Below are 24022 nucleotides of genomic sequence, written 5' to 3'. Positions count from 1 at the left end.
ATTTTTCCTTTTTGTGTCTGGCTTCTTTCACTCAATGTGACATTGTCACAGTTTATCCATATTGTTGCATGTATCTGAACTTCATTCCTTTTTATGACTGAATTGTATATCTATGTACCACATTTTGTTTATCCATCTGTTGTTTGATGAACACTTGGGTTGGTTCCATCTTTTAGCAATTGTGAATAATGCTGCTATGAACATTAGTGTGAAAATATCAGTTTGAATCCATCCTTTCAAAATTTTTGGATATATACCTAGTAGTGGGATTGCCAGGTCATAGGCTAATACTATACTTAGCTTTCTGAGGAACTGCCAAACTGTCTTCCACAGTGGATGCACCATTTTACATCGCCACCAGCAATGAATGAGTGTTACTGCTTTTCTGCATCTTCTCCAACACTTGTGATTTTCTTTTTTTTTTCCCCCATAGTAGCCATTCTCTAGGGTGTAAAATGGTATCTCATTGTGGTTTTGATTTGCATTTCCCTGATGGCTAATGATAATGAACATCTTTATATGTACTTTTTGGCCATTTGTATATCTTCTTTGAAAAGATGTCTATTTGAGTCTTTTGCACATTTTTTAATTGGGTTGTTTGTCTTTTTATTGTTAGGTTGAAGAATTCCATTATATATTGTGGATATCTTTCATTTTCAACCTATTTGTGTCTTTGAATTTAACGTGAATCTCTTGCAGACAGCATGTAGAAGGGTCATGCTTTCATTTATTCATTCTGCCAATCTTTGCCTTTTACTAGAAAGTATAATCCATTTATAATTAAAATCATTACAGATATTGCAGAACATTTTTCTGCCATTTTATTATTTAGTCTTTGTAAATCCTAGACCTTTTTCACCCCTCAATTCTTCCATTAATGCCTGCTTTTATATTTATTTGATTTTTTGTGTTGGACCTTTTTGAGTGCCTTCTCATTTCTCTCTTGATATATTTTTCATGTATTTTCCTTGTGGTTACTATGGGTTTATAATTTGACAGCCTAAATATAAAACAATCATGTTTTGTTTGATACCAACTTGACTTCAATAGCATACACTTATACTTACCCTATACCTCTCTGTCCCCCATCTTTTTTTGTTCTTATCACTTATATCTTTGTACATGATATGTTCAAAACCATAGATTTATTATTACTTTTTATGCATTTTATCCCCTGTAGGAAGTAAATGGAGGATAATTATAGAATACAATAGTGCTGGCATTTATAATTACCCAAATGGTTACTTTTACTGGAGGTCTTTACTTCTTTATGCTGCTTTGGGCCACTGTTTAGTATATGTCCTTTTCTTTCAGGCTGAAGAAATCCCTTTAGCATTGTTTGTAGGGCAGTTCTAATGGTAATGAAATCCTGCAGCTTTTTTTTTTTTTTTTAATTTGGGAATGTCTTAATTTCTCCCTCATTTTTGGCAGAAAGTCTTGTGGATATAAAATTCTTGGTTGGTAGTTGTTTATCTCTAGTGCTTTAAGTATTTTAACCCACTGATTTCTTGCCTCCATGGTTTCTGATGAGAAATTGACATTGAATCTAATTGAGACTCCCTTGTATATAACACATTGCTTTCCTCTTGCTGCTTTCAGAACTGTCTTGTCCTTTGTATTAGACAGCATCATCAATATATGAGGGGTATATTTTTCTTCATGTTTATCCTGTTTGGTGTTCTCTGGGCTTCATAAATCAGAATTTGATATATAGCTGTTAATACTGATACAAATACACAAACATGAAGAAACACAACTGCATGCCCCTCTCTCATATAATATTTTAATTTGTCTCTTAGTTTCTTTGTATTTGGCTTACTTGGGCAAAGGAGCAATCCAAGTACATTGTGATTCAGAGTGTCTGAAGCTTCTCAATTAGTATCCTTTTCTTAACTGATACATTTATTTACTAACTGTGTGTAGGTCTTTGCCTCAGTTTCATTTTCTGCCTCCTTTGGCTTCAAATGTAATTTGTATTCTAGAAATTCTGAAAGAAGGGGCGATATTAATAATTTCATAATCAGTGAGGTAGGGCCCCAATTCCCAGTGATGATAAAGTAAAATGAGTACTTAAGAGAATGTGGTGTTTCTTTTCCAGAGGTAATATTTTGAGGTAAAAAAGCAGCAAACACTATGTATTGAAAGTTGTTTTGGTTTATTTGGGGCTTACTTTTTTCTTTCGAGCAGTTAAATGTTTTCCTTGAAACACGTGACTACTTTTATTAAAATGTTTGGGACCCTGGGATGGTTATAGCAGTGCTCCAAAATGTATTCACCAAGTGCAGTGAATGTGCCACGATGATGGAAGAGGTTGTTGATGTGGGAGGAGGTGGGTGGAGGGTATATAGGGACCTCATATTTTTTTAATGTAACATTTAAAAGAAAGAAGAAAAAAAATACAAAAAAAAAATGTTCAGGGAAAATAAATGGGATTGTGCCTGTAAAAGGTAGTCTAGGGTTGTAAATATCAATTGAAAGGAAGTTAGACAATAATTTAGGGACTGAATAACACAGTGAATCCAGAGGTGGATGAAAATTGTGGTTAATAGTACAAATGCAAAAATGTCCTTCTGTGAACTAGAATGGATGCATGTCACTATTGCAGGTAGTGGGAATGTGGAGAACTATGGGAAAAATACAATTAATACAACCTATGGACTATAGTTAATGGCAATACTATAATATTCTTGCATCAATGCCAAAGATGTACTGTGTTAATAATAGGGAAGTATGGAAAAAATATGCCAAAAGTACCTTTGGACCCTAGTTAATGGTAATAGCCTGATGATATTATCTCAAACGTGTGACAAATGTTCCACAACAGTGGTATATTGGTGAAGGGGTTTTGCATGGGAATTTTACACGTGTATGATTGTTTTGTAAGTTCACAGCTTCTGTAATAAAAATATATTTTAAAACTTTTTTAAATGCTTAGGGAAATAGTTTATTCCCAACTGTCTTTCCATGGGTTGGTATAATAATACTTGGGAGAAACAAGGAATATCAAAGAATTGGTTTTATTGATTGGATTATTAAGAGCTAAAATAGATACAAATTGAGAAAAATGACCCAACATTCACCTAAAATGTTCTAATTTATACTTCTGATTTCAGAGTGATCATTTAGGATCAGGAAGTCATTTCAGTAACCGTAAGTATAAAAGTATAGATTATCATTACACTTTATGCAATTCAAACAAAGAAGAGTGTGTTTATGCCTGTTTATTTTGTCCAATTATACATGATATTTCTGTTGCTAAACTTCATCTAACTATTTGTGGGTTTTACCTTGACAGATGTAACTAAGAACAGATAGCTTCTGTATATATAGCTTCTAACATAAAATTTGGTAATCGGTGAGGCTCTTCTTTTCCTCAACCACCTATATTTTTAAGTTGTATAGTGTATGAATGACCAAATTTACCTTGTTGATTAGTAGACATTTATCTTAGAATATCTGGGGCTTGTTTTTTTGTGGAAAGAAACATATACATAGATTTCTGATTTAGGGAAGTCTTTACATACAGTCTCAGTGCAGGTAAGCATTCTAAAATTAGAAGCTCCATAGGCAATTAATTACTTATTAATTAGTTTAAAGTTGCATTATTAATCTTTACTTTTGTTTATTCTTTAATTTTTAAACCATTTCTGTAGACAGTCTATTGTTTTTGCTTCTCAATGAATATTAAATTATCCTCTAACGAAGTAAAGCAATAATATCTTATCAACTGCAAAGAATACCATTTTCATTTTGACTCTTTGTAAGATACATATTCTATAGTAATCATGTAGTATATTTTGTCTAACAGTGTTACATATTTCTAAAAATACATAGAACCTACTGTTCAGTAGAGTGTAGGAACTTCTTTATAGAAATAACAAAATAAGAATATTTTAGTACAGGAACACTTTTATATTGTATACATATTATTCTTTTCAAATAATAAAAAAATTAATATTTAGGATACTTTGGTATGGATATTTAAGTTAAGATGTCATTTATTTGGACTTAGGAAAAGAAGATATGCTTCTTAAACAAGGTCAAATGTACATAACAGACTCACAGGTAATATTATTTTGGATTTTAAAAAATAATTGTGTCTTAATATAGAGAAATAAACAGCACTGTATATTTATCAAGTATATATATGCATTGAGTAAAGTTTTCCCTACCAAAGAAAAATTCATCTTGCTTTTTTATTTTATGAAAGCAGATATTGCTGTTTCTGGTGCCCTCTAGAGTGTTTTTGGTGAAAGTCACTTAAATAAGATATTTGAGTTGTGATTTCCTTATTCTCCATAGTAAGCTTCTACATTAACAGCATTCAGTTCACTCTCGATATTTGCACATATAAAGGGAAACACAGGCATGAATAATTAAAAAGTAATTTGTTTTTGCTTAGAAATATATTCTTCCTTGCATTCAAATATGTATTCTATGTTTTGTAAATTCACCTTAAAATTAAGAAGGCTTCCAAGAGTTGGTAGATTATTGTCTGATTTTCTTACCTGTTTATATGCTCCTCACCTCGACTTTCCAGTGGATATAAGATTTGCATTTCTAGCATCTTCTGTGCACTGGAGAACTGATAAATATTTAGATTTCTATGAGATTTTTTTTACATATCCCCTTCTCTAGGCAAAGTGAATTAACCTAGATAATATCAAAGATCTCCTCAAGATGGAAAATTTTACAATTCTAAGTTGAGAGAACGGACATCAACTGAACAGTATTTTAGAGGATTAGATATATACTTGATTGTAATAAAACAAGTAGGGAAGTTGTGAAGCTGTGTAAGTAACTTATTGAAGAATTATAGTGGTCTTAGTCTAAAGATAATTGGTAAGTTAAAAGATAATTTAGAAGCAGACTGAGGCTTGGAAATGATTCTATATTATCAATTTTTTCTCATCTTTATCCAGTAGAAGCCTTTTCAGATTTAAATGAACAACAGTGAAACATATGTATTAAAATAGAGGGGTGTACTCATAGCACATGGCTTTTATCAATGAATTAGCTTTTATAAAGAACTCTTACTATATTAGGCTGTATATGGAAAAATAAAAATAGTTCAATTTAGTCTTATATGTTTGTATATTCCTATGTTTATGAATTATTTGACTGAGAAGTTTAATTATACTTCTTTTTGTCAGTACTTAATAGAGGAAATAAGAGACTAGTCAGATTGTAATAAATTTCAGTTCATCTTCCTATTTGTGAGTTTTATGAATTGACTAACATCATTAGTCAACTTGACAACTTTCATACTACCTGTGTATTTTTTGGTGGGATTTTTATAATTTAAAGAACATTGCATTGGCATTAACATGAGGAGGGTAGTCAAAAACTCATACAATTTATTGGAAATTAAAGAATTTATCATTCTATGAAATGATTTGCAGATTTAAAATTGCAATACTTATTTTTATTTAGGAGTTCTGCTGCCTTTCTCCCAAATTTGAGGTCCTCTGCCTTAAAACAGGAATAGTAAATGTGTGTGTGTGTTTGTTTTGGGAGATACTGGAGCCAGGGATTGAACCCGGGACCTTGTATGTAGGAAGCTGGTGCACAACCACTGAGCTACACCCACTCCCCAAATATGTTTTAATAAAGTTCATATTCCTCTGTGGGTCGGTGTTATATATATGGGGAAAGAAAGAGAAAATACTGCCCAGAGGCAACAATATTTGCTTGTCTATTAAGAACTCTCAAAGTGTCACTGCTTGAGAGCATATGAAGGAAATCATACCCAGAAGTGTTTCTTACCTCAAAAATCAGTACTATATTTTTCAACAAACTTTTCACAAAACCCTTTGAAACCTGATGATGTAGAAACTTTCTATAAATTTGGCAAATAAGTATATCATTAAGTGTTTCTTTAGGCTTTTGCAATGGATGTGTGTGTGTATACATATATATATATATGTGTGTATATATATATATATATATTTTTACCTTTTTAGTGTATTTCCACAGGTATGCCAGCCCATATGCAAAGCAGATCTATGTTAAGACCACTGGAGCTATCTTTACCCAATCCAACTTCATACTCTGAAAATGAAATTTTAAAAAAAGAGTTAGAAGCAATGAGAACTTTCTGTGATTCAGCAAAACAAGACAGACTCAAGCTCCAAAATGAACTGGCTCACAAAGTGGCTGAGTGCAAAGCTTTAGCATTAGAATGTGAAAGAGTCAAGGAGGATTCAGATGAACAGATAAAACAATTAGAAGATGCACTAAAAGATGTGCAGAAGAGGATGTATGAGTCAGAAGGTAAAGTTAAACAAATGCAGACTCATTTTCTTGCTCTTAAAGAGCACCTAACAAGTGAAGCAGCTATCGGGAATAGCGGATTAACAGAGGGACTGAAGGAACAATTGAAAGACATGAAAGCTAAATATGAAGGAGTTTCAGCAGAAGTGGGAAAACTAAGAAACCAAATTAAGCAAAATGAAATGTTAGTAGAAGGGTTTAAGAGGAATGAAGGCAAGTTGATAGAAGAAAATAAACGATTACAGAAGGAATTTAGTATGTGTGAAATGGAGCAAGAGAAGAAAGGAAAAAATGTCACAGAGCTGGAAGGCCAGTTAAAAGAATTGGTAGCAAAGTTGGCTGTTTCCATTCCAACAGAAAAATTTGAAAACATGAAGAGCTTATTATCAAATGAAGTCAATGAGAAAGCAAAAAAATTGGTAGAGATGGAAAGAGAATATAACAAATCACTTAGTGAAATTAGACAGTTAAAGAGAGAACTTGAGAATCTTAAGGCTAAACTTGCTCAGCAAGTCAAACCAGAGGAACATGAACAGCTCAAGAGCAGATTAGACCAAAAATCAGGAGAACTTGGGAAGAAGATCACTGATTTAACATCGAAAAATCAGATGCTGCAAAAGGAAATTGAAAAGCTTTGTCTGGATAACAAGCTTCTCAACCAGCAAGTACATAATTTAACAATTGAAATGAAAAGTTATTATGTTCCTTTAAAAGTAAATGAAGAAATGAAAAAGTCACATGATGTGATTGTTGATGACTTGAATAAAAAGCTTTTAGAGGTAACACAAAAATACACAGAGAAGAATTTAGAAATGGAGAAATTACTGATGGAAAATGACAGTTTAAGTAAGAATGTTAGCCACCTGGAATCTGTGTTTGTACCTCCTGAAAAACATGAGAAAGAGATGACAATTTTGAAATCCAATATTGTTGAACTGAAAAAACAGCTATCTGAACTTAACAAGAAATGTGATGAAGACCAAGAAAAAATATATGTACTCATATCTGAAAACACTAACTTGAAAAAAACTATAAGTAATCAGTATGTGCCAGTTAAAACCTATGAAGAGATTAAAACTGCACTGAGTAGTACATTAGATAAAACTAGCAAAGAATTATTAGATGTGAAGAAAAAATTTGAAGATATAAATCAAGAATTTATAAGAGTAAAAGGTGAGAATGATATATTAAAAGGAAACCTGGAAAGTGCTCAGAGCCAAATAAAAGCTGATTATATCAGCCTTAAAGAGCATGAGGAGAAGATGAGTACCTTAAATAAGAGCATGAGAAAGGTACAGGATAATAGTGCTGAAGTACTGGCTAACTACAAAAAAGGTCAAGAAGAGATTGTGACGTTGCATGCTGAAATTGAAGCTCAGAAGAAGGAACTTGACACAATACAAGAATGCATTAAGCTGAAATATGCTCCAATTATCAGCTTTGAAGAGTGCGAGAGAAAATTTAAAGCAACAGAGAAAGAACTGAAAGAACAGTTATCAGAGCAGACACATAAGTATAGTGTCAGAGAAGAGGAGGCCAAGAAATACAGGCAGGAGAATGAAAAGTTAAAGAAGGAGATTTTCTCCCTTCAGAAAGATTTAAAGGATAAGAATGTTCTTATTGAGAATTCTCATGAAATGGAAAGAGCATTAAGCAGAAAAACCGAAGAGCTAAACAAAGAGTTGAAAGACTTATTACAGAAATATACAGACGTAAAGAATGAGAAAGAGAAGCTGTTAGAAGAAAGTGCCAAACAGACTTCTGAGATACTTGCAGCACAATCTCTTTTGCAAAAACAGCATGTTCCATTGGAACAGGTTGAGGCTCTGAAAAAATCTCTTAATGGCACAATTGAGAATCTAAAGGAAGAATTGAAGAACAAGCAAAGGTGTTATGAAAAAGAGCAGCAGGCAGTGACCAAACTGCATCAGATGTTGGAGAATCAAAAGAACTCTTCCGTGACTTTGGCAGAGCATTTAAAAATTAAGGAAGCATTTGAGAAAGAAGTTGGAATCATAAAAGCTAGCTTGAGAGAAAAGGAAGAAGAAAGCCAAAACAAAACTGAAGAACTCTCCAAACTCCAGTCTGAGGTTCAAAATACTAAGCAAGCACTAAAAAAATTGGAGACTAGAGAGGTAGTTGATTTGTCTAAATATACAACAACAAAAAGTGATTTGGAGACACAGATTTCCAACTTAAATGAAAAATTAGCCAGTTTGAATAGAAAGTATGACGAAGTATGTGAGGAAGCTTTGCATGCCAAAAAGAAGGAACTATCCACAAAAGATGAGAAGGAATTAATGCATTTCAGCATTGAACAAGAAATCAAGGACCAGAAAGAACGATGTGATAAGTCCTTAACAACAGTCACAGAATTACAGAGAAGAATACAGGAATCTGCTAAACAAATTGAAGCAAAAGATAATAAGGTAGGCGCAAAGTAGTCTATATGGTTATGAATTGGAAAACCCAAAAACAGCCAGAGTAGAACAGGACTCTTTACCATAGTATCCCACAGATAGGTTTATAAGAGTTATCAACAATGTGACCATTAAATGACAGTTTGAAATAAATTCTGAATTTAAAATAAGTAAAGTCATACAAACGAAAATCAAAAGCATTTTTCCTTCTGTTAGTTGGTATAGCCATGATTTGAGGAAAGATGGGGAGACCCAGGTTACCCTTGTGTCATAAATGAGTGGTTATAAACCAATGAGTTTTAGGGATCTGAAGAACAGGGATGGAGAAGAGGGAAAAAATGTGGTTTCTGATTTGCAAGAAACCAAGGACATTGGAGAACATCCCAGATTTTATTTTAGCACTCACCCACACTAGTTAAACAAGCCCTCTAATTCCTTGCCCATTTTGTCCCCCATATCTTTATAGAATTCTGTACATTTTTTAGGACCCACTTCAACATTTATCCTTCTTCCTAAAACCTTCACTGTACAATCTAACCTATTTAGCAAACTGCTTCTCTGCCAAAATTCATGGCTTTTTTGGAGGGGGCAGGGTGGCTTTGCTAATTTTAAACACTTATGTTGCTGTTAGGTTTGTGTAATATTCCCAATCACTTCTTTTTAAAATTTTTAGAAATTTTATTATCTTTTTTTTTTTTTTTTTAAAGATACATGGATCACACAAAACCCAATCCATTTTTTAAGACCAGGGTTTGTAACCTGCCTTTCCTTGTCTTTTATTCTCATGGTACAACTTACCTAATAGGTAATTAACAATATTTCCAGAATGGGTAGTTGCATAGTGTGTATACTATGAAAGATGAAAAATTTGGGAAATAGGGCGCAGTGCTATCCATGTAACAAATATGATATGCCTTCTACATGCCAGATGCTATGCTCAATGCTGGGGATACAGTGATGAGTGAAAGCAGCACAGTCCAGCCCCCCTCGGTGGAGAGGTATAAGTACTGACCTTTAGGCATGTCTCCTCCTATGGCCCAGAGATTCAGTGCCCTTAGCTTGTTTGGAAAGTGGTTATGGATATAGTAATATATAATTATAGTAGCTAGTTATTAATATCGACTTAGAATCATTGCCTTTTATTGAGCATGTATCATATACTAGGCATTTGTTTTCTTAATTTTGAAAGGTTTTTCCCTCTTTGCTGATAAGAAAACTAAGTCTCAGAAAATAAAGGAAATTAGCTAAGCTCATAAGTGTCTAATCTGACTTTAAAGCCTGTGCTCTTTCCACTACTTTAAATAGCCTCCCTACTTTTTTCCTCTTTAGAACAAGCTAGTCTAAAATAATACACATTCTTAAAAGGAACAAGGTACAAAAAGTTAATTCTAGACTTACGTGAGTTTTCAACTTGGTTGGAGGCAATCTACTCTACTTTCCTGGGTTCCAAACCCTTTAGAGGTAACTGACATATTATCTGAAAATCAGAAGAATGAGGTCATATTCATGTCTTGGGATATTATATGATATTTATTCTTAATTTAATATTCCTTTTATAAGGAATTTACTAAGAGGAATTAAATTATATTTTGTATTAATATACCACTGATAACAACCATGACTATTCATTCTTTACTTTTCTGCTGCATAAAGATAAATTTTATTTCTCAAATAAGGAATGCTTTCTGTGCAAGTAAGTAACATGTTTTTTTCCCACAATTTCTTTTCCCTCTTTTTTATAAGATAACTGAACTGCTTAATGATGTAGAAAGACTAAAACAGGCACTCAATGGCCTTTCACAACTCACCTACACGACTGGGAGTCCCACCAGGAGACAGAGCCACTTGGTTGAGACTCTGCAGCATCAGGTGAAATCCCTGCAGCAGCAGCTGGCTGTAAGTAACCAAGACTAGAAGAACTTAGTGCTAATACCTGCCAGTTCACATTATTATTTTCTTTTCCATTTGTGAATGCTTATTTAGGAATCAAATTGATTTGTGGCTGATTTAAGATCCAAGAATGTAATTGTTTTTGCTAAAAGTTACCTATACTAATCATATAATAATACCATTTAATTGGTGCCTACTATATGCTAGGCAATACAGTAAACACTGTTGGCCTGCAGATTATTGATGACAGACGCTGATTTAGATTTTATCAAAAGGTACAGTAGTTCCTTTAATATTTTGAAATTTTTATTTATTGTCATGACACTGTGCTAAACACTGCCAGGGATAGAGAGAGTACACAGTCCCTTCCCCCAAGGAGTGTGGGAGTTAGAGAAGCAAAGCAAGGATATGTGTAAAGTAAAATAACAAGAGATGTCAAATATAGAATTGAGAATTCTGTCCCGGATTCTAAGGGATATGAGTTCTCAGGAAGGAAAGATTACTGGTGTGGTGGGAGCTAGGTTAAAAAGGAAGAGAGTACCTGACTTGAGCTTGCTAGATAGGTGGTGTTTTAGTAGATGAAAGAAAAAATAGAGGGTATTCCAGGCAAAGAAAGGCGTAGAGGCAGAATGCAAGTGGCATATCAAGCGGCATTAAAAGGCTGAGTTTGGATTCTTTCATGTTTAAAGAGGTGTCATCCAAGATTTTTAAACCAAAAGTGATGTGAGGAAAGAGGTACTTCAGTCTTAGAAATGTGGGGGAGTAAAGTGTATAAGTGATAGACAAGATTGGAAGCTTTTGTAACAATCCAAAGCGTAAGTCAGTAAGCATCTATAGACTAGGTTCCTGGCATTATGTGTGGACCTAAGGCAGAAATTTCATGTTACCTGAGATGAGCAGCGTGGGTTTCACTGAATTGTTTTCATGCAGTCATTGGAAAAGTTTATACTATTTTTATGCTATGGAATTATGTATCTGGTGAATCCAAGGTAGCACTTCAATAATACTACTATTTTCTAGTGTCAGGCCTAAGAACAGAAATGTTACAAGCATGTGCTTGGAAATGTAAATACTGATATTCCGATTATTGCCATCTTTCTACATTTCTAGGATGCTGACAGACAGCACCAGGAAGTAATCACAATTTACCGGACACATCTTCTTAGTGCAGCACAGGTAAAACGATTTCTCTTTTGGAAAGGAAATCATTGTAGAGAAAAAAATTTTTTTTTGTTTCCAAGAAAATTTATATGAAAGTAGTTGATGTTTAACGTAGCTGTACCCCATATGCTTATTTAAAACTAATTGCATTTCTTTTAATCATGCTTACATATCTCCCAGAGAAATTTACAAAGCTCTATAGCAACAAAGCATCTTAAATTTAGGCTTGTCTCCATCTGCTTGTCACTCAATTTATAGACAGTTTGGCAACATACAATGGCAGCAACGTCAGTGGTGTTGCTAGCTGGAGATAATGCCTTGACTTCCACATGTAGCCATCAGCTCAAAGAGTGGAGTGGAAAAGACATCATATATTTTCTTAGTAGCTTAGAAGTATTTCTCTGAAATGTAGAGAATATTGTAAAAGTGCAGAAATGACAAATAGGCAGTGTATAGAATTGTAATAATTAAAGAAAAGTTTTGTTCTTTAGGAGATTATCAGTATTTATTTATTGAACCTAAAACTCAGTGAAGCATAAGATTAAGAATTCCCTTTTTTGGGAGGAATGCTGAGAAAGTTTTTTAATTGTTTTTTAATCACTCTAATGAAATGTTTACACTATGAAGGATACTATACTTTATGCTGTATAGGAACCTCATAAGCAGGATCTCCAGAATTTTCAGAATAGATTTTTTCAGAAATATGTCCTAAAGAGACAAATGTTGAAATGGTAGGTGAGATATACAGGCATACCTCGTTCTATTGCACTTTGCTTTATTGCCTCTTGCAGATATTGCATTTTTTACAAATTGAAGATGTGTAGCAAGCCCATGTCAGACTATTTTATTGGTGTCATTTTTCCAACAGCATGTGTCACTTTGTGTCTCTGTGTAATGTTTTCATAATTCTCACAGTATTTCAAAATTTTCATCATCATATCCATCATGCCTATATGTTGTAATTGTTTTGGGGCACTGCAAACTGTGCCTATATAAGATGGCAAACTTAATTTAAAAATATTAACATATACTCTGACTGCTCCATCAACTGGTTGTTTCCCCCATCTGGCTCTCTCTCCTCAGGCCTCTCTATTCCCTGAGACATTATAATATTGAAATTAGGGAAGTTAATAACTCTGCAAGGACCTCTAAGTGTTGAAGTGGAAGGAATAGTCACATGTCTCACTTTAAATAAAAAAATAGAAATGATTAAGCTTAGTGAGGAAGGCATGTTGAAAGCTGAGATAGGCCAAAAGTTAAGCCTCTTGTGCCAAATAGTTAGCCAAGTTGTGAATGCCAAGGAAAAGTTCTTGAAGGAAATTAAAAGCCCTACTCAGTGAACACACAATTGAGAAAGTGAAACAGCCTTATTGCAGAAATGGAGAAAGTTTTAATGGTCTGGATAGAAAATAAAAAACCAGCCACAACTTTCCCTTAAGCCAAAGCCTAATCTAGAGCAAATCCCCTCAATTCTGTGAAGGTAGAGAGAGGTGAGGAAGCTGTAGAAGAAAAGTTTGAAGCTAGGAGAGATTGGTTCATGAAGTTTAAAGAAAGAAGCCATCTCCATAACAAAAAAGCACAAGGTGACAAAGCAAGTGCTGATGTAAAAGCTGCAGCAAGTTATCCAGAAGATCTAGCTAAGATAATTGATGAAGGTGACTACACTTAACAGCAGATTTTCAATGTAAACAAAAAAGCCTTATATTGGAAGAAGATGCCATCTAGGACTTTCCTAGCTAGAAAGGAGAAGTCAATGCCTGGCTTCAGAGTTTCAAAGAACAGTCTGACTCTTGTAAAGGGATAATGCAGCTGGTGACTTTAAGTTGAAGCCAGTACTCACGTACCATTCCAAAAATCCTAGGACCCTTAAGAATAATGCTAAGTCTACTCTGCCTATAAATGGAACAACAAAGCCTGGATGACAGCACATCTGTTTACAACATGGTTTATGGAATATTTTAAGCCTGCTGTTGAGACCTACTGTTCAGAAAAAAAGATTCCTTTCAAAATATTCCTGCTCATTGACAATGCAACATCCATTCTGCAGCCCATGGATCAGGGAGTCATTTCAACTTTCAAGTCTCATTAGTTAAGAAATATATTTTGTAAGGCTATAGCTTCCGTAGATAGTGATTCCTCTGGTGGATCTGGGCAAAGTTAATTGAAAACCTTTGGAAAAGATTCATCATTCTAGATGCCATTAAGAACATTCATGATTCATGGGAGGAGGTCAAAATATCAGCATGAATAGGAGTTTGGAAGAAGTTGATTCCAACCATCGTGGATGACTTTGAGGGATTCAAGAGGAAATAAATACAGATGTGGTGCAAATATCAAGAGAACTAGAATTAGAAGTGAAGCCTGAAGATGTGACTGAATTGCTGCCATCTCAAGATAAAACCTGAACAGATAAGGAGTAGCTTTGTATGTATGAGCAGGGAAAGTGGTTTCTTTTTTAAGATTTATTTATTTCTCACTCCCACCCCCACCCCCATGCATTGTCTGCTCTGTGTGTCCATTCACCGTGCATTCTTCTGTGTGTCTGCTTGTCTTCTCTTGAGGTGGCACCAGGGACTGATCCTGGGACCTTCCAGAGTGGGAGAGAGGTGTTCAATCTCTTGAGCCACCTCAGCTCCCTGGTCTGCTGCATCTCTTATTGTCTCTCCTCTGTGTCTCTTTTTGTTGTGTCATCTTGCTGCACCAGTTTTCCATGCAGGCCAGCACTCTAGTGCAGGTCAGCACTCCGGGTGGGCCAGCAGTCCACGTGGGCCAACTCTCTGCTCAGACCAGCTTGCCTTCACCAGAAGCCCTGGGAATCAAATCCTGGACCTCCCATATGGTAGACAGGAGCCCAATTGCTTGAGCCATATCTGCTTCCCAGAAAGTGGCTTCTTGAGATGGAATCTACTCCCAGTGAAGATGCTGTGAACATTATTGAAATGACAACAAAGGTTTTAAAATATTACATAAATTTAGTTGATGAAGCAGTAGCAGGGTTTGAGAGGATTGACTCCAATTTTGAAAGAAGTTCAGTAAAATACTATCAAACAGCATCTCATGCTTCAAGGAAATATTTGGTGAAAGGAAGTCATTCAATGTGACAAATATTTCATTGTTGTTTTATTTTAAGAAATGGTCAGAGCTACCTCAGTCTTCAGAAACCACTACCCTGATCAGTCAGTGTCGAGGCAAGACCCTCCACCAGCAAAAAAAGAATCACTCTCTGAAGGCTCAGATGATAGTTAGCATTTTTAAGCAATAAAGTATTTTTTTTGAAAGATTTATTTTTATTTATTTCTCTCCCCTTCCACCCCACCCCCACTGTCTGCTTTCTGTGTCCATTTGCTGTGTGTTCTTCTGTGTCTGCTTGCATTCTTTTCAGCGGCACCTGGAATCTGTGTCTCTTTTTGTTGCATCATCTTGCTGCATCAGCTCTCTGTGTGTGCAGTGCCACTCCTGGGCAGGCTGTGCTTTTTTCACTCAGGGTGGCTCTCCTTGCAGGCCGCATTCCTTGCACGTGGGGCTCCCCTTTGCAGGGGACACCCCTGTGTGGCACCGCACTCCTTGTGCATGGCAGCACTGCGTGTGGGCCAGCTCACCAAATGGGTCAGGAAGCCCTGGGTGCTGAACCCTGGACCTCCCATATGGTAGGCAGATGCTCTATCAGTTGAGCTACATCTGCCATCTGCTTCCCAATAAAGTATTTTTAAATTAAGGTATGTACATTGTTTTTTTTTAAGACATAATCCTCTTGCACACTTAACAGTATAGTGTAAATATAACTTTTATATGCACTGGGAAATGGAAGAATTCATGTGACTTGTCTTATTGTGACATTTGCTTTATTGTGGTGGTCTGGAACCAAACCTGCAATATCTCTGAGGTATGGCTGTAATAGGAATTATCTCAAGGTTTAAAGTATATCAGGGGAAATGGATGTGGCTCAACTAATTGGGCTTCCTTCTACCATAAGGGCCTCCTGGTAAGGGCAAGCTGACCCATGTGGCGAGCTGGCCCGCACGGAGTGCCAGACCATGTGGAGAGCTGGCACAGCAAGATGATGCAACAAGAGATGCAGAGAAGAGAAAATAAGAAGATGTAGCAGAACAGGGGTTGAGGTGGCACAAGAGAGTAATCGCCTCTCTCCCACTCTGAAGGTCCCAGGATTGGTTCCTGGAGCCATCTAATGAGAGTATAAGCAGACTTGGAGGAACACACAGCAAATGGACATAGAGAGCAGACAATAAGGGGAATGGGGGGAGGGGGGAGAAACAAATAAATGTTTTAAAAAAAGGTATATCAGGCCATACTATTTTTAAAAATTTGGGGAGGTTGAAGATAGGTGTTGAGAGAATACTTCAAGGAAAACTCATTTTAAAAATTATGCAAAATAATAAAAAGAAATGTTATGATATCAAGTTCTTAAAACCGGAAAGCTTGCCTTTTCTATAGGAGATGGAGGGGGAACCAATGAAAAAGAATGAATGTTGTGAAAGAGGAAAGTATCTTTGGTTGCTCTCTTCTGAATAGATAGAAGATAAGCTAAGATTTGAAAGTATATTCCAATTATTAGAGAAGACGGATGGACAGCAGAATAAGAAATTTAGGAGAGTAACTAGTAGAAAAGAGTAGAAAATCTATAATTCGAGAGGGCAGGGAACTCACCCACATCTCGTATTGGACAAGCTCTTACCTGAAAGATACTGTCAACTAACAAGCTTCTCAACTTTAATAATGTACACTTCTGTAATTCTGAATTATTCTGTACTGACTCCTATTGAATCATAACAAAAGCAATAGACATCTGAAATAGCCTTTCCTTCTGATATTGTAAAGTTAAGAAATTCAGTTTAGTAAACTGTGGCTAATGTTTGAAATTTAATCATCCTGCTGCTATACAAACAGATTTCGGAAGTAAAACTTTATATATTTATTAGAAGTATTGTGCAGAAACCTATACAAGTGCTCAAGCCATAATGAAAAGGGTCGTGGGCAAAGGGGTTTGTAAGCCTACCATATTGACTTCTTGCATTTAATCAATCTCTTATCTTCTTTTTAAGTTTAAAATGTTTCTTTTTAAATATAAATGGCTAATGTGCAGGTGAAAAGATGCACAGCCTCACCAGTAAGGGAAGAATGCAAATTAACAAGGTATTAACATTTTTTACCTGTGGGATTGACAAATTCTAAACAGGTGTTAGGCTGGAGTGTTGGCTGGAGTGTTGTTGGAAATGGGCATTTGTATTCTGTCAGTGGAAATATAAATTATTATTATCCCAATAGAGGAAAATTTTATAGTATTTAGCAAAGTTAAAAATTGAGCCCACTTTTTGACCCAACAGTTTTTCTCTAGGAATCTATTCATAATGATTGAATACCCTTAATGTCCATCATTAGGAGAATGGATAAAGAAATTGTGATACGTCCATACAGTGGATTATTATATAGTAATTTAAAATAATTAGGTAACTTTATGGAAAGATAAGTGAATAAAACAGGTTTCAAAGTAATATATATTTTAAAATCCTATTTGTTTAAAAAATGTGGATATTTTTCATAAATTACTTTTCTAAATTAAAAAAATCCTTGGCAGGAGCAAAAATAAAGTTTCCTTGTAGTCTGCTCTGCTCATTTATTACGTAATATTCCCTCTGTCATCAGAGACCAATATTAAAAGAGCGAGAGAGAAGTTGTCCATCTGTTCTCTGATAGTAGATGTTGAGGGCAACTAGTGTGCATTACTTTTAAACTGACTTTATTTTCATGATAGAATTCAACTCCCTTTTCCAATAATTCCTTTCATTATTATAATGGTGTGGATTTAGCATTTGGTGAGTTGCAACCACTTATACCCTATTACAAAGAATTTGTCTTTAGAATTCTTCAGTAAATGCAGGTAGCATAAAACTTTTTCCCCTTTCCTCTTTCCCTCAAGGGTCACATGGATGAAGATGTGCAGGCGGCCTTACTCCAGATCATACAAATGCGGCAGGGGCTTGTGTGCTAGCACTTAGCTCCAACCAGCTAGTGTCCACTTTATCCTGTTGGTGCTGGGTGTTCTGTGTGCAGCTTCACGGCCTTGCCGGGCCTTACTGTGCTAATAAAATTAAAATAAAATGTATTTTGTTCTATCAATAGGTTTTTAAAAATTAGATGAGTATGTTACTGGGCTTTTCATTATCAGTTCAAGTCTTATATTCTAAATATGTTAATTTTACAGTTTAGCAAACAACATAACACTCTACCGTGGATGGACTACATACTTTTAAACCTTTGAGTCCCTAATAAAACATGAGCCATCTGAGTGGGTCCATATGAAGAGGGTTTTAGACAGAAATAATTGTATAAAGATTTCTTGCAGAGAAATTTATTTGGTTGGTGACTACTTTTCTAAGATTTGAAAGACCTTTTAGATCCTCAGTCAGATCCACAAGACTTAATGTTGTTTTGAGGAATGCATTGTAACTTGGCTGGCCAAGTTGCATCTTTATTGAAGTAACTTAATAAGTGCCTTTGTCTTCTTTTGGAGGTACAGATTTTTTTCTTCTTACACAAGTAAATGTTATGTCTTTTTTAAAAATAAAATTCTTTTCATAAATTGTTTGCAGTACTAAATTACATTTAGATGAAGAACAGCAGGGGTGGAATATATCAGGAATTTATAATGAAATTGCCTCATGATCTCCACAACAGTATCTTAATTTTTACTTGTTACTCTTCTTGCCACAGTATTTAAAAAGCTATGATAAATGGAATACTAGATTTGTCAAAGTGTCAAAAATTTTAGGCATTTTTTAGCAATTACTTTGACATTTGCTACTATAGTAACCAAGCACTCATTATACATACATCCTCCAAATGTTTCTTATAGGAAAATTTCACAAATGAAATTAATAATGTGAAATGCAGTTTTCTTGCACTAGAGTATTGATTTTATTTTAGACAAAAGTTAAGTAACACAGTAAACTCTCAGAATATAGATAGCAGAAAAGTAAAATTGGACATGTTTATAGTAAATAATGTAACCAACCATTTTTACTAACTATATCTCATTAAAGGAAGTTTGTCTTATTATTGTATATTAATATTTTGTTTACTGTTCAGAAAGAAAATTATGATTTGACTGTTAGCCAATAAACTGAACAATGAATACTTTCAGTCAGGAATGTGATTTAGCAATAATCAAGCATCTTAAAACCAGATTTTTTACCCCATTTTTGCATAATAGCAGATACAAAGGAGCATCGAAATAGCTTCTCCCACCAAAGAATAAGCTCTCATGTTTCTGCAGTGTAGAAACAACAGTGAAAAGTCATAATTGGATTTATTTTTAATTTCTTAGGTAATATGTACAGTTTACATAGGCAATATTTGGTTTCTTTATTACATTTAATACTGTGCTTTTGCATGAGTTCTGATTCATGAGTTTTTGGTACACCTTTTGAAGCTCTTGAATAGAGCAGAGTTTTATACTGAATACTGAATTGCAGTGTTGTATTTTCCTTATTAGGGGTGAAAAGAGAATCTTAATGTGTATTTTATTTTGTCTTCAACTACCAATAAAATGTTTTCTGTGAAATGTTGTTTTGAACTTCCTTGTAAAGAATTTGCAAATTAACTAGTCCATTTGCTGTCTTTAGAGAACTTGGACTGGGGAGTGATGGGGTGCAAAGTAAAGATGATGATATCCGTTTTTAGTTAGCTGTCTAGACTAACCTCCTTGAATTAATCCCATTGTTTCATTTCACTCACCATTTGATATCATGGGTAGAGAGTGCACTTAAAACATTAAAGACTAAAGCTTTTTGGTTAGTAAAAGAGTGGAACTTAGATCGTGGACATTGCTGGTCTCTGCTGTTCTTCAGAGAAACTAGGAGATGTGTTGTTGGCTAACATATTGTGAGTGCTCTTTGAAAGAACCACTAAACCCTACTGTAGTGCATTCCTTTGATGAAAGCTTTATTATTATTCCATTGTTTAGTTTTTTTATAATCACTCTCACTTCATCAGAAAAGCTCATTCATCTTGACAGAGGGCCAGTGTTACAAGAAATTATCTATTAAAATAAGATTAAATATTCATGCAATGAACATCTTAAATTTTAATATTATAGTGACTATAATCACTATACCTCCATTGTTCTAAAATTCCAGATGAATTTAGTTTAGTCTTTCTTATGGCTTGCTTTTTATTTAAATCTTATCTTTTGACCTCAGCCAAATTTTATATAGTTTATCATTTTCTGTTATTCCAAATGCATTGCTTCATTGCTGTTTTAAGAATCTTCCAGCTTTATTTAAGCACTTTTTTCCCCCAGTGTTACTAGCTGTCCTCTAAGAAGGACCTACAAATGGGCCTCACACATATATTTCTTGCCTATCTGAATGGTTCATGTTCTTTGGCTCACTTGTGTCAATGTAGAAAAGGGAAGAGTTTTACATTAATTTTTGGTGGTCATGATGACTAGATATATCAGTGCCTGCTTATAGTAGTGGGAAACATTAGAAAGAGTGATTGTAAGCTTCTCTTGACATCTGTTTCACCATGGTGGATGAAAACTACTTACCACCTCCTTAATCTTCCTCATCACTGAATCCTGCAACCTTGTGGTGATCTTTTTTTCTTTTGCAAGTTCTGTGCTACAAAATGACATCAGTACCTCTGTCACCAAAATAGGAATTGAAAGAAAAATGGCTTGTGATGCCCATGCAAAGCATATAGTTGCACATGTTTGGCAAAAGGAAAAAAAAGAACCTAGGTCTAAACTCCTGATTATTACATTTTATGAATAATTTTCAGACAGAGGAAAAAAGCAAAAGGTGAACCAAGGCAGAGTTTATACTACAGAATATGTTGTACACAAAATGGAAAATGGTATAGATCTTTCCAGCCTTCATTTCATTCAATAATGTCCAGTTTAGGATCAGACACTATATTGTTGGAAATTCAATTCTTTACCATGTTTTTGCCTTAGCTATTTGAAACAAGACTTAGACCAGCTTAAGCAGGTAAATTTTAACCTGCTTCTTAGCATGGCTTCTTACTGCATATGTGGACCCTTGCTCAAGCAAGTCATGAATGTAGAGATTAAAAACAAAAATCAGAGATGGCATTCCAGCCCGACTCTCTGGATAGGGAGAGTGCTTATGTTTAGCATAATTGGCAATGTGACATCACTTATTAAAGGGTATTTTCATTATTTATGCCTGCATGAACAAACATCAACGATGAATGAATTCAACCAAAAAATGAAGGTTACCAAACTGTCATATGTAAATGAAACAGAGCCAAGAATTGTGAGGGTTCCTTCCCCTTTCCCTGTGGTTGTGTGTGTTTGTATTAGATTCCATTCAGTGAAATAATGAAAGAGACATCAATAAAAACAGTGCCTCATAATTGATATTTGGCACCAAATTGTTGCACTTAATGGACCCAATTTTTATTTTATGTTTTAAGCAGGTTTGCAATTTTTTTTCAGGATAGCAATCTTGGGAATATTCTGAATTCTGGAAAGAGTTTAGAGAGGTTATTGCCTTCTTAATAATTTAGAGCTTCTATTGCTCTGCCAAGTCAGAAGATTAACATTTAATAGAAAAAAAATGATATATCTATAATTCAGTCACAGCTATTAGATCAGATGGATTTTACATTAAGTGAAAAAGATGTCGAGCATTTAAGGACCATTAAACTACAGGACTCTTTTATTGGATTTTAAGGCCTCTAAGCCAGGTCCTGCTGTGAAGAGTATTTTTATTTTACATATACAGAGCACATTAAGGATGGGAAAAGGGCATACATTTTAAAAGAAAATAGGCCATGAAAGTGTGATTTTCCACATTGTGAACAGTTACCATACAGATTCAGTCTGATTTTGTAATAATTAGTTTTATACATCATTAAGTAGCTTTCTTACTGGCCGAAGAATATGGTAAAGGCCACTTTAAAAATGGTGCCTGCAGAAAGTCTAAGCTGGGTCCCCTCTGTTGATATTTCGTTTCAGGAAACCACATTTTAATAATTTCTAGGATCCATAAGTTTCTGTTTATTGTAAAGAATTTAAGTTTGAAAATGCCTCCTTAAGTGGTCCTTAAGGACCATAAAGAAACAGAGACCCAGAGAGAAGTTACATCTATAGTAAGTGTCTACTTTTTCTAGTTATGCCCAAGTTTTCAAGGAGGGACTGGAATCTGACTCTTGAGAAGAATCAGTTGCTTATGGGGAGAACGTCTGGATGATCTTATTTATTAAGTGCCTGTGACACACTTTACATATTATTGGAGTTAAAGCATGGCAAGCAATATCTTAATTTAATATAAACCTTTCCTGCTATTTACACCATACCTCCTGCCTCATTTCCACCTCCAAAAACTGGGCAAGAGTTTTATTACATGAGTATAAAAGCAGACTCAGGGCATATATGGGAATTAAGTTAATATAATTTGTAACTTCTTTCCCTACAATGTCCAAACAAATTTTGTGATTTTCTTTCTTGCTATTCTAGGCTCCTTTTAATTGCTTCTGACTAAAGTGGCACCTTATGGGCTGCTTCAGAAATTCTCTTCAGAATTTAAAAATGAAGCTGATTCATATTCAGAGTCTTCTGCTAAAATCTGTTAAGCTAAATAAAAATGACTGCTACTTAAAAATTTTCCACTCTCTGTTGTAGCTGCCTTGCAGACATTTTCTCCCTTCTTACAGGAATTTCAAGGTCTCATTTATACACAATTAAAAGTCACTCTTCCTTGTACAAATGGAGAGAGATGAACCATTGCATGGCTACCAGTACAAGTAGTAAGGATTAAAGGGTATCTGCCTCAATCAAATAAATGTGAGCAGTCTCTTGAGCTTGGAGATTTTTTTTAAGTGAATTGTTCCAGTTAGTTGACCTTAATCCCTAAGCAATATAGCTCCTTTGAAAAAAACCATCTTTATTCATTCACATCAATTGACACTTTAAAAAATTCTCCCAGCTACTGTTCATCTAAGTTTAAATGTATCTGTTATAGTCAAATGTACTTAAGAGGATTTGCAATCTGTGATTACCCAAAATACTATTTATCGTCAATATTTTTGGTGTGCCATAGCCAATCTTGTTATTATAATGTACAAGCCACTTAATGGCAGCAGAACCCAAAATCTATCACAGCAATTAGGATAACCTGAAGGAGGGCTCTTCTCCAATTCTGTGCTGCCAATTCTGGCACAGCTTGTTGCATGGTTATAAGCATTAGAAAGAATTCCTTAATAAGCTGTTGCTCTCCTTCCATCCCCTTTTGGGCAATCTCACCCTCCATGTTTTCTACTAACTAGAGAGCAGTTACCAGGACAACAGAGAATTTGAGGAACTTTTAATTGTGATCTGATGTCTAACCAGAATAAGAAACTAGTGCCTTGAATTTACATTCTGGGCTCCCAAGCAAATGCCAATGTGCATATTTATTATTTTTGCCCTACCTCATTACATGAAGGATTTAAGATGCCTCGCAAAAGGGTCTACATTTTTTCTTAATGTGGGAGGGGACAAAAGGAATGGTAAGTACAAAAAGAAAAGGAAAACAAGAAGCAGTTGGGATCCAGAAAATATATCCTGTTTACTTTTCTGGAGCAGACCTCAGTTTGACTCTGAACTTGCTAGTAGCCAATGCAGCAATGAGAACTTCATATATATGAGACACAGTATCCATTCGGAAGAGCACAATTATTCCTGCTTCTGCAACCGGCAAGTTTTTTGCCTACGGGTCCAAAGTGTCAGTAGTTAAAGCTTCTCAAACTGGAGTATGTTCGCCCTAGGGGACACATGCTGTGAGGCAAACAAAGATACCTTCCTCAAAAGTGCTTCCACTGGACTCAGTAAGACATTTAAGAAATTATTTTTTAATAACCATTTTATTTTGGAATAATTTGTAGCCTATGAGATGGCTGAACCACAGTGATAATTGTCCACATTTTGGGTCTACAAGGAAAAGCTTGTTTTTTTCCTCTTGCCTTATTCATGGCTGTCTTAGTTTCCTAGCACTACTCTAATAACATACCATCAGCTGGGGAGCTTAACACCACAGAAATTTGTTGCTGCACAGATCTGGAGGCTCGAAGATCAAAATCAAGGTCCCTCTGAAGTCTATAGGGAAGGATCTGTTGCATGCCTCTTTCTTGGCTTCAGGCGATGACTGACTTGCAATCCCTCGTGTTCTCTGCTTCAGTTGTCACATTGCCCTCTCCCCTGTATCTGTGTCCAATTATCCCCTTCTTATAAGAGCACCAGTCATATTGGATTAGAG

At 35.0% G+C, this 24022-nt stretch overlaps 1 protein-coding gene across 2 annotated transcripts in view; it reads left to right on the top strand.

Annotated features, from left to right (window-relative positions):
* Window positions 1–19323, top strand: part of UACA (uveal autoantigen with coiled-coil domains and ankyrin repeats) — a 138505-nt gene extending 119182 nt beyond the window's left edge. For both annotated transcript variants that reach the window (XM_058294426.2, XM_058294427.2), the window contains exons 14-19: window positions 3114–3150; window positions 4013–4065; window positions 5964–8702; window positions 10437–10589; window positions 11694–11759; window positions 17680–19323. In XM_058294426.2, coding sequence (XP_058150409.1) covers window positions 3114–3150; window positions 4013–4065; window positions 5964–8702; window positions 10437–10589; window positions 11694–11759; window positions 17680–17751 — 3120 coding nt within the window. In that variant the 3' untranslated portion in view covers window positions 17752–19323. The remainder of the gene's footprint in view (window positions 1–3113; window positions 3151–4012; window positions 4066–5963; window positions 8703–10436; window positions 10590–11693; window positions 11760–17679) is intronic.
* Window positions 19324–24022: the final 4699 nt, after the last annotated feature.

Source organism: Dasypus novemcinctus, chromosome 3 (genome assembly GCF_030445035.2).
Source record: "Dasypus novemcinctus isolate mDasNov1 chromosome 3, mDasNov1.1.hap2, whole genome shotgun sequence".
Classification (NCBI taxonomy): domain Eukaryota; kingdom Metazoa; phylum Chordata; class Mammalia; order Cingulata; family Dasypodidae; genus Dasypus; species Dasypus novemcinctus.
The sequence above is the reverse complement of the archived record's forward strand: the minus strand, read 5'-3'. Positions and strand labels throughout refer to the sequence as shown.